General features: G+C 36.2%; 2 protein-coding genes across 2 annotated transcripts; one reads left to right on the forward strand and one right to left on the reverse strand.

Moving 5' to 3' along the window:
- The first annotated feature begins 414 nt into the window (after positions 1-414).
- LOC148847373 (S-adenosyl-L-methionine-dependent methyltransferases superfamily protein) lies at positions 415-5,071 on the forward strand. The gene is made up of 5 exons (XM_088947941.1): positions 415-820; positions 985-1,091; positions 1,904-2,411; positions 3,348-3,466; positions 4,499-5,071. Exons 1-5 carry the CDS (start codon positions 539-541, stop codon positions 4,695-4,697), a joined length of 1,215 nt encoding a protein of 404 aa, XP_088804067.1. The 5' UTR covers positions 415-538; the 3' UTR covers positions 4,698-5,071.
- A 711-nt stretch (positions 5,072-5,782) lies between these two features.
- Positions 5,783-13,340, reverse strand: LOC148847374 (RNA-binding (RRM/RBD/RNP motifs) family protein). The gene is made up of 9 exons (XM_088947943.1): positions 12,621-13,340; positions 12,381-12,478; positions 11,907-12,147; positions 11,684-11,781; positions 11,527-11,592; positions 6,868-6,942; positions 6,640-6,708; positions 6,414-6,520; positions 5,783-6,307 (listed from the first exon to the last, which is right to left on the reverse strand). Exons 1-9 carry the CDS (start codon positions 13,046-13,048, stop codon positions 6,221-6,223), a joined length of 1,269 nt encoding a protein of 422 aa, XP_088804069.1. The 5' UTR covers positions 13,049-13,340; the 3' UTR covers positions 5,783-6,220.
- Between the last annotated feature and the right edge of the window lie 900 nt (positions 13,341-14,240).

The following is a 14,240-nucleotide window of genomic DNA, read 5'->3' on the forward strand; positions in this document are numbered from 1 at the left end:
AGAGACCTGGGCTCGAATCCCAGCAGCCACATTAAATTCTTTTTGTTCGTGTTTTCCCCTTTTTTTTTTTATACGTCGAATCTAATACAACCTAAATTTGCGTTGCAGAAAGAGCTTAATTATTTGGCACTTTAGCTCTGTTACGGACTTACGGTGCAAATTTGGGTTTGTACTCGTCCCAAACCAAGCCTTTTAAATGCATTTTCAATTCAATCATAAATGAAAGCGAATCCAAATTGGACCACGGTTGTATTTGGCATTTTATCTTCTTTTTCCAGTTAAAATGTCTTATCAATATTAAATTTTTAATAACAAAAAGAAGATAAATCCTTAAAAGAATGCCAAATGCAGCCTAAATCGATTTGGATTGGGATTTGAATTCCATAAATGGATACCATTTGTAGTCGGTCCTGTGGACTCCCTCCAATCCATAAAAGCATAAACCGGGACCGCCTACTTAGGGTCCGGTTCTAATCAATCCTGGCCAACCCGACCGAATCGCTTAACTAGTCATATAACGGATGATCGGTCCGTTGAGATGAGAGTCTTGTTGGCGGCGGTGGGAAAGAACGAACCGGAGCCGGGAGGAATGGGAAAGCGCGGGAAGAAGCAGAGCCACCAACGACACACTCCTCGAACTTTCTTTGACGCTTCAGAAGACGAAGAAGAAATCGTTGCCAGAACTCTTCCTTCCTCATCTGAAGAAGAACCAGAAGAGCAAGAACAAGAAAAAGAGGACGGACAACAAGTGGGAAATGATCAAAAGGAGCACTCATTCGACTCCCCTTCTAAGTTTCTCCTCTATCAACAGTCTGTGCAGGTAGATAATCGACAAAGACCCTCTCTTTCCTTCTTTACAACTACCCTAATCACTAACCATTTTCCAGGTTTCTATTGTTGCTTCTTTTTCCTTTCTTTTCCCTTATTTTTCATGAATTTTGCACATTTTATTGATGATGGTTGGTGGTGAGTTTTGGTGGGCAGTCGCCAAAAGGAGACATAAGCTATCTCCAGAAGTTCTTCCTGATGTATGTTGGCGGGAGGGCTCCACTTCATCTCGAAGAAGATTTCTGTGGCACTGCTCTCCTGTGGTCAGATATCTCTACTCTGTTCCCTCATTTTCTCCCTTTTGCTCTTACATGATATGCAGTTAAACTTGGGCAGCGCTTATTTTCGTTTATGAAAATGGGTTTGTTCCATTTTCTGATAATTCCTAGAAAATTAAAAGAAATAAATGCAAATGCAGACCGCTAAAAAAATTCTAACGCATTACATTAGTAATCAGTTTTAGGGGACGCCAGAGCATTCTATTATCATGTTTTAACATATTTTTCTTGCCCACGGACTCGTCTGTTCGTTTCTCCATCTTCATTTCTTTCAAATTCTTCAATTAAGGCCATTTGTTCATTTATTTAACCAAAAGGAAAGCTAAAAAACAAAGCCATAACAGAGATCAGATCTCATCTTTGGGGTACAGAATGTGCTTGTGAAGAAACCTGACAAGTTTTAGAAGCTTCATAGTTCAGAAATATGGCTTACTTTTGGCTTCTTCCCAACCTTCATGGTTGTTGAGCTTTAGAATTAGCTTTCACAGAATGAATACGTCGTCTATTTTATCTTAGGCTTTCTTCTGCCTTTCTTCCCCCCTTTCTTTCTGTTGTTTGTTTACCATTGCAATTACAGAAATAAGTGAAACGTAAGACACCTGGTGCGCTTGCATAAGTGTGGTCGTGGTCTACTTATGAAATACTGGTGCTCCATTTGTACAAGCATAATTGGGCAACTGCGGCTCATCATTTGATGAATCCCCTGTATCCTTGGGGTTGTTTGTTCCTTGAGGTACATTGATTTTCTTCAACAAATTTCAGAGGCCTAATGGATCTTTCTTTCTGTCTTCTTCCAGTACAGAGTGGCTCCGCAGTGACACAAGAAGAACTGCTATTGGACTTGATTTGGATCTTGAAGCACTTAACTGGTGTCTGGAGAACAATATAAGCAAGATTGGGGCTGATGGATATTCTAGAATATCCTTGTACCACGGGAATGTCTTGCAGCCTATGGAGGCTAGATTAGTCAAGTACAAACCCCAAGATCTAATAAGAAACATCACACTTAATGACCGCGAAGAGTCTTCAGAGGATGTCATTCCGGAATCTTCTACAAATATGGATGGTCATGCTTCTGCTGATGATGAGCTTGCAAAAAGGAACAGTTCACTGCCTGCAAGAGACATTGTCTGTGCCTTCAACTACAGCTGCTGTTGCCTTCATAAGCGTGCAGACCTGGTTTTGTATTTTAAGCATGTTCTTGGTACCTTATCTAGAAGAGGTGGTATATTTGTGATGGACATATATGGAGGTATATCATCAGAGTGTGAACTAAGGCTTCAGAGGCGATTTCCAAACTTTACAGTAAGCTCCTATCACATAACCAAAAGCTAAAGGACATACAGGTTTTGCAGTAGAACCCAAAATTGTAGTTGGCCCACATGTTCCCTCTACAAACATTAGTGTTAGTGGTAACCTGAAAAAAAATGCAGATGAGCCACAATATATATTTGATAAATCTTCCCCTTGGTCGATTCTAGAATTTCCTTATAAGATAAAGCCTACAAGGCAATCATAATCTTCCTCTCCCAACTTTCTCTTTCAGAACCTCCTCATAATCTTCCTCTCCCAACTTTCTCTTTCAGAACCTCCTCATAATCTTCCTCTCCCAACTCTCTTTCAGAACCTCCTCCTGCACCTGGCACCAACTATTGCTATCTTTAACTTTCAGTAATATTATTTGCAACTGTTGTTATTTGGAGGCATGTATATATTTTTAAATAATCACTAAATAAAATACTTCTGTTACATACATATTTAGATTTATTACCATTATTGACTTGGACCATCTTTAGAAATGCTCTATTGTCCCCCTCTAGAATGCATTTTAGCATTTTGGGTATGTCCTGACATCATATTCTCAGTTTTTTCATAAACAAAACCTGGTCTAGAAGCAAGTCCCATCATTTTCACAGAGAAACAAGAAACTTGAAACTTCTCTGCAACTTAAAAAGGAAAACATGTGAAATAAATTGTGTGAAAGACCCAGATGCTAACTTATCAGTTGCTTCTGTCAGTCATTATACCATGGAGATTGCATCTTCCATTTTCCTTGCATGTTGCTGCTTTTAAGATTAACTAATTTTAGTAATGGATAATCTTTTTATATAATACTTTCCAACCAAAAAAAATTCTTTATCTAGTATTTGCATGAAAGCTTGGCAATGTGTAATTGAAGTTTCATGCAACTGTTAGTAGTTACGTTAGTTGGAGTTAAACAGTTACTGTCAATTTCTGCAGTATTTTTGGGAGCAAGCTGAGTTTGATATTATAAATCGCACAACAAGAATCAGTCTGCACTTTCACCTACGAAATCAACAGAGGAAACTTCGCCATGCATTTTCATATAACTGGAGGCTGTAAGTTGTATTACCCTTTCCACTTGCTAAGGTTTGCTTTAGCTTAGGAAATGGTGTGTTAATCACATGATCCTTGATCCCCATAAAAATTAATTATATTATTTTGCAACTTTAGCTATGCATTTTCTTTGTTGCCTACTGTTTTTTCCTTTTTTTGCTTACACTAAGTTTTCTATTTTAGACGTACATCATTGAATATAAATAGGTTTTTGATCTAATAAAAAATTAATACTGTAATTTGTGGTTCCAGCATTCCAACAATCAGTATACTTTTAGTAACCTAAACCTTTATGCTTTCTTTCTTTTTTCATTTTCCATTTTTCTTGTGTGACAAGGAAAGAAAGAAGGGCTCCTAAAAACTAGGTTTAGTCAAATGTCTAAGCTCTCCCTGTAAGAGATTATCCGCAGGTTCACCAAGTAGAGCACCAACCTCCACATCACACCTATAAGAACCTAAATGGAAACAACACCTAAATCAATAGGAACCTTGCTACAGTTTAAGTAAAAAAAAAAAGTAGAGAAGCTCCGTTTGGCTAGATTTTTACTGGAAAAGCACGTGGTGGACTATAACAAACTGGATATGTGACTAAGATTTTGGAGGCCTAGCCTGGCTGGTTCTGTTTGTCATTTTGCCCCTTTGAAGAGGTAGGAAATTTTTAACATTCAAAGATGGAATAATTGTTCAGTGCTTTTGTGGGAAAATTAGGAATATGGAGTTCTCTCTCTAACATGGGGAAATATTGAAAATACATGATTTCTTACTTAGAGTTCAAAATATTACAACAAAACAACCATGTAGAACAAATACAGTCATCTTAAAGTGCAAAGCTATTTGTTGGCAGACAAACAATGATATATTGGCATTCAACTTAAAAAAAAAAATGATATATTGAAAGTTGAAGTACGATAATTTGTGATTACATTCACAGAAAAGGGGAAATTGTGGCATCTACTTGCTCCTCGATGGTAAACAAACTCCTACCAATCTCTGTTCTAGAGCTGTGACTTTATGATGATTGATTTTATGCCTAGGTGGTCATTGCCTGAAATCAAGGACTGCTTGGAAGAAGTTGGATTCCGGTCTGTGCATTTCTGGATTAAGCAGATGCCAGACACACAAGTTAGAAACTCTGAAGGGTTTGGCTCAGGGCGAGATTTGAAGTACGAAGAGGTCTCAACATTTCAACAACAAGATGCATGGAATGCATACATCATCGGCGTCGCGAAGTGAATGTATTAGTTCCCATTGTTTTCTGTTGTAGCAACCACAAGAACTATATATTGAGAAACGCGTACGTTAATAATTGTTAGCTTTGAAGGCTTCTGAGAAAATGAGGCTGAGGCTCCCAGAGTCCCCTCTAGGGGACGATGATGCAGCAGTTAATTTGGTCGACAATTAATCTTTCTTCAGTTCCTTGACAGGAGACTATTGTGACGTGAAGGTCATTGGCAACGAGAAAGCTTGTAAAGGATTTGATTGGTGCATGGTTCAAAGCATTGACCCGCGCAATACGCAATTTTTTGCATATTGATTCAAAGGGGTGATACATATATGGATTAAAATTGTTTCAAGTTGTCAAAAAATAAAATTGTTTCAAGTTTTAAGCTTTGGACCAGGCCATCTCTGGGAAAGGTATTAACAATTGAACATTACATGGCTACCCGAGTATTTAGCATTTCAGTGAACCTGACAACCGATATCTATCATATGATATAAATACTTTGATTTGAACCGGTGCAAGTGAGTGCAGGGCTGTGAATTTGCTAGAATTTGTTACCCACTTACCCAAAAGGCCCCCAACGTGTAGTATCGCTACAAAAAAGCAATCAATAGTAGATCATCCCTTGAAACATTATCAATCAGAGTGAGCAGTGCTTAACATGGTCTAGTTAGTAATGAATGGTATCATGCTTTCACTAAGCATTTCACATAATACATGCTGCAGTACTGCACCGTGGTTCAATGTATTGTTGGGATCAAGGTCAGATCAGCAGTTGCCTTCATTTGGATTAGATTCAAGAAGAAATATGGCAATGGCACTACAGAATGATACGAGTTGACTTGTATTGATTTCTGTTCATTGGACGAGGTGAGGCCAATTTTGATAGATTATCTAATCAAAACTTGCTGCTCTCAGTGCGTCACAGGGGAAACCCAGCTGGTCAATCCAATCAGTCATGCTTCCATCCCCCACCATTCTACCTTTAAGAGTTTCCTCGCCAAAAAATAGAAAATGCGACCCCAAATAAGCCACTTAAAAGTATCGATCGGATAAGTGATTGATGGTCTACTTCTAATTTCTGAGGTGTTACCTATTTGAGTCACCAAAAAGAATTTATATACAAAACCAATGAAATTTCTTTTAACATGAAAATGCATTAAACAATAAATATTTCCCTATAAATGAAACTCTTTCCTGAGACAATATTACCAACATTGCCTGATTTTCCTCAACAGGAAGCGCAGAGTGCAAAAAATGGCCGCAGTACAACACAATCACCTGAAAAGCAACAGCATGTGAAGCGACCTAATTCTCCCATAGGTAGGTCAAGCCTAATGGTTGAGTGGTTATAAAAAGGACCACGAAAAAAATACAAGGACTAGATACAAAAGCACTAATGAAAACTAGATGCTTGATATACATTTTCACTCGGACCAGGTTATCTTCACACTCCCAAATCAGTTATATTTACTCGTGTAATAGCTAGATTAGAGCCATGCAGAGCTGACAATGAACTTGCTCCTCCCAATATTTAGAAGGTTGGCCTCGGCCGGTTCCTGCTGTATTTAGGTGGGTTTGTCTTGGCAACATCAACAACTATCATCCAGCCATTAATGATCTGCAAGCACCAGTAACAAAGATACGAACTCCACTGAATCTCTTCTAAAGAGTTGATTTCTTATATGAATAACACATCAATGCAAAGAAAAGGCTTTCTTTGATACCTTGCCATTCATCTCTTTGAGAGCAGCACTAGCAGCAGCTTCTGTTGTGTATTCAATAAATGCATAACCCTTTGACCTTTTAGATATCTTGTCCATTATAATTTTAACTGTTGGGAACAACAATAACATAATAATAAAGCACTTAAAAGGCAAGTGTAGAGAGGAAATAATTAACTGGCAATGTGAAATCTAGAAACATTGTTGGACAGGTTCGCAAAAAAAATACCTTCCACAAGCTCACCAAAACCTTCAAATGATGCACGTAATGTTTTCTCTGATGTGTAGAAGGATAGGCCTGTAACCAGCATGCATTGCAAGGATCATTAGCAGTGAAACATGTATGATTTGAGAAACTTGAAATGCAAGCATAAAAAGCTACTTCAAAACTAGTGTTTGATTGTCTTGCTACAATCCAACACATCCTAACCTAAATCCAACATAGCAAATGGCATACCAGTTACAAATAGCCTTTTTGTTTTTACATTGGGCATCTGATTTGCATCCAAAGAGCCAGGGGAGTCGGAATCACCTGAAAAATGACAACCATTAAATCAAATTCAAGAAATCTTCACTGACTGTAATTTTTTTCTGTTCTATGATACCTAAGAACTTTTTCCCTAATCCAAAAAAAAAAAAGAAAAAAAATAGTAAAAAGGCATTATAGTCATTTAAATTTTAAAATTTACAATATAATTCATGATTTAAATAGTTAATCTCAAGGATTGTGATGCAAATCTCATAACTTCCTAAAAATTCATAAACTACTTTTTGGATCTTATGATTTATATATTTCGCACAATTCAAGTCAGTTCACTAAGACCAAGTCCTCTATTCTGTCATTCCTTTATTTTATTTTTTTAATTTTTTTTCTCAAAAATGCAATGGTTTTAAAACCTTTATTAGAATAGGCTTATTTAGGTTTCTAAGACCTATTTATATAACTTATTGAGTTTAGTTTCTATCATTTCTAGGGTAAGGAGCCATATATGTGGGTTAATTGACTATCAAGTTATAATTATATCATCTAAAGTTTCTGATGTACAGATGGTAAACTCTGTTGTATTCCATAAATATTGTGTAACTGCATATTCTGATAGAAATTAAAAATCCCCATAGGTTTGACAGATATATCTCCAACCTTGTGTAAAACCTTTTTTGATCAACTGTAACTTTCATTAATAGAATTTAAACAAGTGAATTACAAAGAATCAACCATGCTGTTAGCCATCCTCTGCACCAATTGTGAGTCCCCTTCAACCTTGTTAAAACTTCCAACCTCCGTGAATAACTAATTAGTGAATCAAGTAACCAATGATTTCATAGTATAAAACTAAAATTTATTTTTGTAACTAGAGAATCAAGACCATTAAAATATATGTAACCTAGGAATGTGCAATTGATGTTAAGTGTCTATAGGCGTCCAATAGGTTGACATCTAGGATTCAAAGTGGAGGAAAGATAAAAATGTAAAAAGATTTACAATATTATAAAAACAAGAAAAAGGAAAACAAGGATGAAATGTACAAAAATGCTAAAAAAGTAAAAATACTTTTATCATGGACAGAGGCTGATAAGGTTGCTTGGTTGAGGGAAAAGGAAGGGTAAATTGCTGAAACCTCCCCTGTACTTTCTGACAGTTGTGGTTCAGTACTCTACTTTATGCTAATAGGACTGTCCTTGACTGAACTTTCTAACATTATTGCATCTACACCCCCTCCATCAACTCAACATTAAAATGTTAACCAAAACTGTTGATGTCATCAACTCAACATTTTTAAATGTGAAGATTGCCCTTAAATAAAAACATCAAACATGTGGTTCTACACTAACCAAAATACCCTGAAAAGATTCATCCACCACACTCAATATTTTTCTTAAAACACAATAAAAAATGTAGGAGACACAAAAATTGAAAAAAAAAATATAAAAAAAAAATTATACTAACAAAAAGGCCAAATTAAAAAAAAAAGCATAAAAATTATATGATTTTCCAAAAATATATTTCAACCAAAAAATCAGAATTGCAGAAAAACAAAGAAAATGATAAAAATCCAAAAATGTACATTTCAATAAAAAGTAGAAAATGTAGAAAATATATAAAATTCATAAAAAATAAAAAAAAATATATAACAATTCAACAAACTATACAGAAATTGTAGAAAAACGAAAATTTTATGAATTTTATGGCTAGTGTAATAGGGAAGGGTAAATTTAGAAGCCAATTTACCATTCAAATGGTCAAAGTTGGGTATTTTGGTAATTTTGTCCACTTCCGTTGGCTAGCTCAAAATAATGGAGGGGGTGTAGATGCAACAATGTCAGAAAGTTCAGGGGAGGACAGTGCTATTAGCATAAAGCAGGGTGCTGAACCACAACTGTCAGAAAGTACAGTAGAGGTTTCGGGCTTTCAGCAATTTACCAAAAAAGGAAACAAAAGATTAAAATAAGGGGAACTATTTAATGTTGTGGGTTCACAAGCACTATAGACCATGACTTACTCATGGCATTTTCTAAAAGTGGGCCTGACTATAATGTTCCCTATCTACTTGCTTTGGATGTCCAATGCTATGGACAAACTAAACATTTGCCTTTTTGTATGATTTTCTCTTGTTCTTTATTCCACAATTTCTTTGACTTCCCAGACAACAAAGAACGACCAAAAAAATGAATTCAAGATATTAATGATAAAACAAATAAAAATACAAAAAATAAATGGAAAAGGAAAAAAGAATATGAATTAAGTTAGAAAAACCCCACTAAAATTTTGTGTGGACATGAAAAAGAAAATAAAAATATGAGGCAACATGTAGACCTCGTTCTAATGGGTGGAGATGAGCAATGCTAAGGATACCTATAAAAAATTTAAGAATACAAATCCATCTTTTATCACACATCAGGGACATTGTGTCGATCAAGGAGGTCAGTATCTGTGCTTCCAACCAATGTTCAGAAAACCAGACCAGGCATAGAACTAGAGAAGGGAAAGGCTCATGGGTCAGAGGTTCAACTAGGGTTGAACCGGTGGTCGAACTGTGATGACATGGCATATACATATATATACTATGGATCATATAAATACTATATATAATATATTTAAATATGTTAGTTAGATGGAAAGTTTCTTAATTTTTAAAGCAAATGACTAGGGTTCAAGTCTCTTAATTTACATTTTCTTTAAAATACGTGTATAATAAAGTAATATATACAATAAAAAGTCATTAATTAACACAAGTGAAGAGGTGGACTAATGGTAATTAAGCAATATATAAAAATTAGAGGTCATGGGTTCAATTCTTACTAAAAACATTTTATAATTTCAATTGTTAAGGACCCAGGTAGTTTCACAAAACCAGGACCGGTTCACCAGTTTTCTGGTCAGCCGGTTTTCACCAATTTTTTATCAAGTGCAGTTATTGGGGTATGGTCGAACTGGCCAAGGTCCCGGGTCATGGTTCAACCGGTCTGACTGGATGGTCCAGTCCAGTCCGGTTTTCTAAGCACTGGTTCCAACAGACAGAATTATGGATATGTGCTATAAAATGGATTTGTATCCCTTACAAATAGGAAAAAGAAGAGGGAAAAATACTCTTTGCATCCTTGGCATTTTTCAGTAAAAAATAATGCTGATCAGAGAAGCCAAACCTCATGACATTTATCAGTGGACTTTCATATTCTATAAAAAAAAGTCATTTTGAGGAATGAGATTACTTGGATACTATTCTGTCATGAGAAAACAGCCTGAGAGCATTTACATCAATTCTCTTTGTAAACAAAAAGATTGCACCAATGAGGGGCAAGATCTTGTAGAATTTGGTTCCTTTTGTGGTATGTTGGGGCATATGGAAGGAGAGGTAATAGAAGGATCTTTGAGGGTAAAAGCAAGGAACCCCATGAGCTCACTGGAGCTATGGAAAGAAGCAAGTTCTATTGTGCGTCTGTTCTTGAGGATTTGACATATTCCAAACCACCTCTCCCCTCCTAACTTCATAAAACCCCGTTTACTGTAGAACAAGGCCCAAAAACCTGGAGTACATGGAAAAAGAAGAATATGTTCTTTCCTATAATGCATTGGCTACAATCAACACTCCCAAGACCGGATCATTTCAATTCTAGTTCAACCATCAGGCCCATCAAAGTCCACAGATGAAGTAGCCTATAAAAGTAGCAGAACAAAAACAGAAGAAAAATCAAGGCCGTCTAGAACAACCATTTTAATTGAACTTTCCAATTTGCCAGTTTATTCAGTTTCTGATGCAACTCTGGTTGATAACTGAACCAAAGCATTAGAGATCAAGTGCCAGTACATACTGGTCCAACTGGCAATTCCTAATATCCCCCCCCAACAACAAAAAAAGCCATTACCAAATGCTGGCCCCAGCTATACAGGTTCTTAGAAGGAATGACCTGGATAAAGACCTATCTTCCAGCATTTTTTACAAGCTGCTCTTATACCCGAGCCCATATTCTCATGATTGTCATCTGAAGATTTTAGTTTACCATCAAATCAAGCAATGGTCCCCTCCTGCATGGTTTTTAAAATCTCCATAAATAATGTGTCATGTGACTCATGTCTAGGAAGTAGGAACATCAACAACTATTTTTAAAATTTCAAACATCGTAAAATGGATAAAATATAAAATTACATGTTCACAAGCCTTTGTCACAGTTGTCAAGCATATAACTTCTAATATTAAATTCCAGGAACTGATAGTGATTATTAGCCCTGTTAGAATCCTTAACCTCTTTAGAACAAAAAACACTTATATAACCATGTTTGTTCATGAGAAACAGCAAAAAGAGCAAAACCTGTGATTCCAACAGTCCAATATTGTTATTACAAATATGGAATTGACAACAGGACCTCAGCTATGTTTGTTAAACAACAGTCAAAAACAACTTGTTTTGAAGTGAGAAAGGACAACGAAAACAACCATATTATCACAATTCACGTAACATATGACCTGGAAAACAAAACAAAATTTCAACCAGGCAAAGAAAAGCAGCTAGATAATGAAAAACTATGCATAGTACTCCAAGTCTACAACTATAAAACAAACTTTAAAAGTATGGGCAACTTAAATGATAAAACCAGTCAGACGACAAAATGGAACACCTCTGTAATCCTTGTTCTCTGACTCAAATTTTTCATCGGGTAGAACAGACAAAACACCTGGCACGCCTGCACCATATTAGAACTGTTGTTTTAATACTGGCCAGCATAAACAGCAACAAAAATGAAAAATCAAGAAGGGATAGGAGTAGATATTGACCAGCTAGCTCCCGTGAACACTTCTCATCAAGTTGACAACAGAAGCCAAAATTATTTTGCCAGGAAACATGATATATACACATTTCAGCATCCTTCTGACTGCAATACCATTTACCAGCTTTCAGGATAAATTAAAAGCAAGGAAATGAAGAAAATAATGTGCAACAAGCTTCTATTTCTTAAAGAAAATGAAGTGAATTCATCTTTGAACATGATTGACTTACTTCCCCAAAACTTTTGTTAATATTTGAGCATAATAGTCCACCATCTGGGCCTTTGTGATAACTTCAACTCCTGGTTTCTCCATTCGAACTAACCAGTACTTGGAAGTTCCCTCAGGAAACAGTAGAGGAGCCACACCATTTGAGTTTGATAGATTACTCAATGGAAAGCTTGAAAAACTATAGTCCTTTTCTGATGAATCAATATCCGGGTCGGGCCTAACAGATAACACCTCTGGCAAACCTACGTTATAAAGACCAAACTATAACATCAGAACAAGAAATAACCCGACCCATTTAACATCTCTTTCTCACTAAAATCACTGATGAATGGTTATTCTTCGTGACATTCTTATTAAAATCAAAGCCTCTTAAAGGTTGCAACTACTCTTCTACTTGTAGTTCTCTCATTTAGCCAACAACTTAAAACTATTGAAGAGATAAACAGTAACAACAGTAATAGGGAGAACAACTAACTAGCAAGCTGGCGAGAAGTCTCCTCATCAATGTCGCAACAGAAGCCAAAATGGGTCTGCCAGGATGCGTCGTAGATACACTTTTGAGCTTCTTTCTCGCTATTAAACCACAACAAAAGTCCAGTTCAGACCCAAGACGAAATATCACACACGTTGCATAATAAGTAATAACAACCACCAAATAACGAAGATACAATAGACAACTGTTAATAAAATGATAAAAATGAACTAAATACGATACCTTCCCAAAACCCTAGCTAGGGTTTTGGCATAATAATCGATTATTTCCGGTTTGGAGCGAATCCCTTCCGGAGGCTTATCCATGATAACCATCCAGTGGTGTTGGCAACAGGTAGTTGCGGATGAATGCAGAAAATCTGAGGTAGTTCTTGCGGTTGCTCTTGCTGTTGACGATACAGAAGAAAAAGAAAAAGAAAGGGATGAGGGAGTGATAGGGTTCCAAGAAGAGCTGACTCTGCAGGCATTTTTCTTCTTTGATGAAATGGGTAATTTGATGGTTATGGGGAAGGGATTAGAAGACTGGACTTGGGTAATGGGTGGCGCAACTGTAATTATATTAGCTTTATTGGTGGCTATGGCCGCGGCTGCCGTGGCCCAGGCAGTGATGGTTGCGGTGGCGGTGGCGGTGGAGGGAGATAGAAGCTTCATGGCTGCCGCTCGGGCTTGCTGCCCACGCACATCCCCTACCTCCACAAATCTACTGTTGTGTTTTTGATAATTTTGCTATTTGCCCGCCCAAGTGTGCAGTCGGTTATAGACGTTAGTTAAGGTGTACGAAGAACCAATATCAAATCATGATTAATTGGTGGATTTGTTGACATTGCTGTTGATGAATCCGGATCTGCTATTTACAGTGCCCGCCTCACACCGATCTCACAGCACGATTGGTCGCACATCGGAAACATCACCCGTCTTTGAATTTATTATTGGACAATTCAATACTTGGTGGTATCGGTACCATCGGTGTGAGAAATAATATGAAAAAGCTCGTCATGGAGGATAATATGGAAAGCAGTTAAAATGACAATGGTTTGTACTGGGAGCGTCTACGGATCATGGGCAATTTTTGCAAACTGAATCGGTGGTATCGGTACCATCGGTTAACCAGTCCATCAGTTTCGGTTTTTAATCATTTCGGCTCTTTCATTTTTTATATTTATAATATATATTATATAAATATATGTATAATATGATATTATAAATAATAAATGATATATAATATATTTTAAATATTTTAAAAATATATAATATATAACATATTTATATATAGATTATTATAAATATAATATAAGTATATATTTATATATAATGAATATATATTTATATATAATATATAGAAAATATGTGACATATATTAAAAATATATATAATATACATATAAATATACATACCAGTCGGTTTGGTTAATCGAAAACCAAACTGATCCTTCGGTTTTTCAAAAATTCCAAACCAATCGATTTAGTTTGATTTTCGTTTTTTCAGTTTTTCATGGACACCCCTAGTTTGTACGGCATGGGAAGAGACGAACTAGATGATATTCAATGAAAAAACATATCCAATGAGACAATCATATATGCCATAAAGATAAAAGTTGCACATTGGGTAAAAGCCATGCAAGCCTTTTAAACTTTATTGGCAAATGGTATAGTAAGAACTTGGCACCACAATCTACTAAATGGATAGGGTAATCATGGAATGGAAAACCTCTAACAACCAACATTGTAAAACTAAATTTTGATGGAAGCTCTTTAGGTATTCAAGGGATGACTGGTACAGGAAAGTATTTCAGGATTCACAGACAGGATGCTAACTTTGTATTGATCCCTATTGGATGAGGTGA

The sequence above is a fragment of the Nelumbo lutea genome, chromosome 6 (assembly GCF_056320005.1).
Source record: "Nelumbo lutea isolate HS-2025 chromosome 6, American lotus-T2T, whole genome shotgun sequence".
Taxonomy (NCBI): Eukaryota; Viridiplantae; Streptophyta; class Magnoliopsida; order Proteales; family Nelumbonaceae; genus Nelumbo; species Nelumbo lutea.

Bases quoted from the DNA above. Each gene is read 5' to 3' on its own strand.
- LOC148847374 (XM_088947943.1), bottom strand. From the start codon at position 13,048: ATGAAGCTTCTATCTCCCTCCACCGCCACCGCCACCGCAACCATCACT. The intron at 12,479-12,620 runs GTATCGTATTTA...GTGGTTTAATAG, and splicing joins CTAGCTAGGGTTTTGGGAAG to CGAGAAAGAAGCTCAAAAGT. The intron at 12,148-12,380 runs GTTAGTTGTTCT...TTTATAACGTAG, and splicing joins GACTTCTCGCCAGCTTGCTA to GTTTGCCAGAGGTGTTATCT.
- LOC148847373 (XM_088947941.1), top strand. From the start codon at position 539: ATGAGAGTCTTGTTGGCGGCGGTGGGAAAGAACGAACCGGAGCCGGGA. The intron at 821-984 runs GTAGATAATCGA...TTTGGTGGGCAG, and splicing joins TCTATCAACAGTCTGTGCAG to TCGCCAAAAGGAGACATAAG. The intron at 3,467-4,498 runs GTAAGTTGTATT...TTTTATGCCTAG, and splicing joins TTTTCATATAACTGGAGGCT to GTGGTCATTGCCTGAAATCA.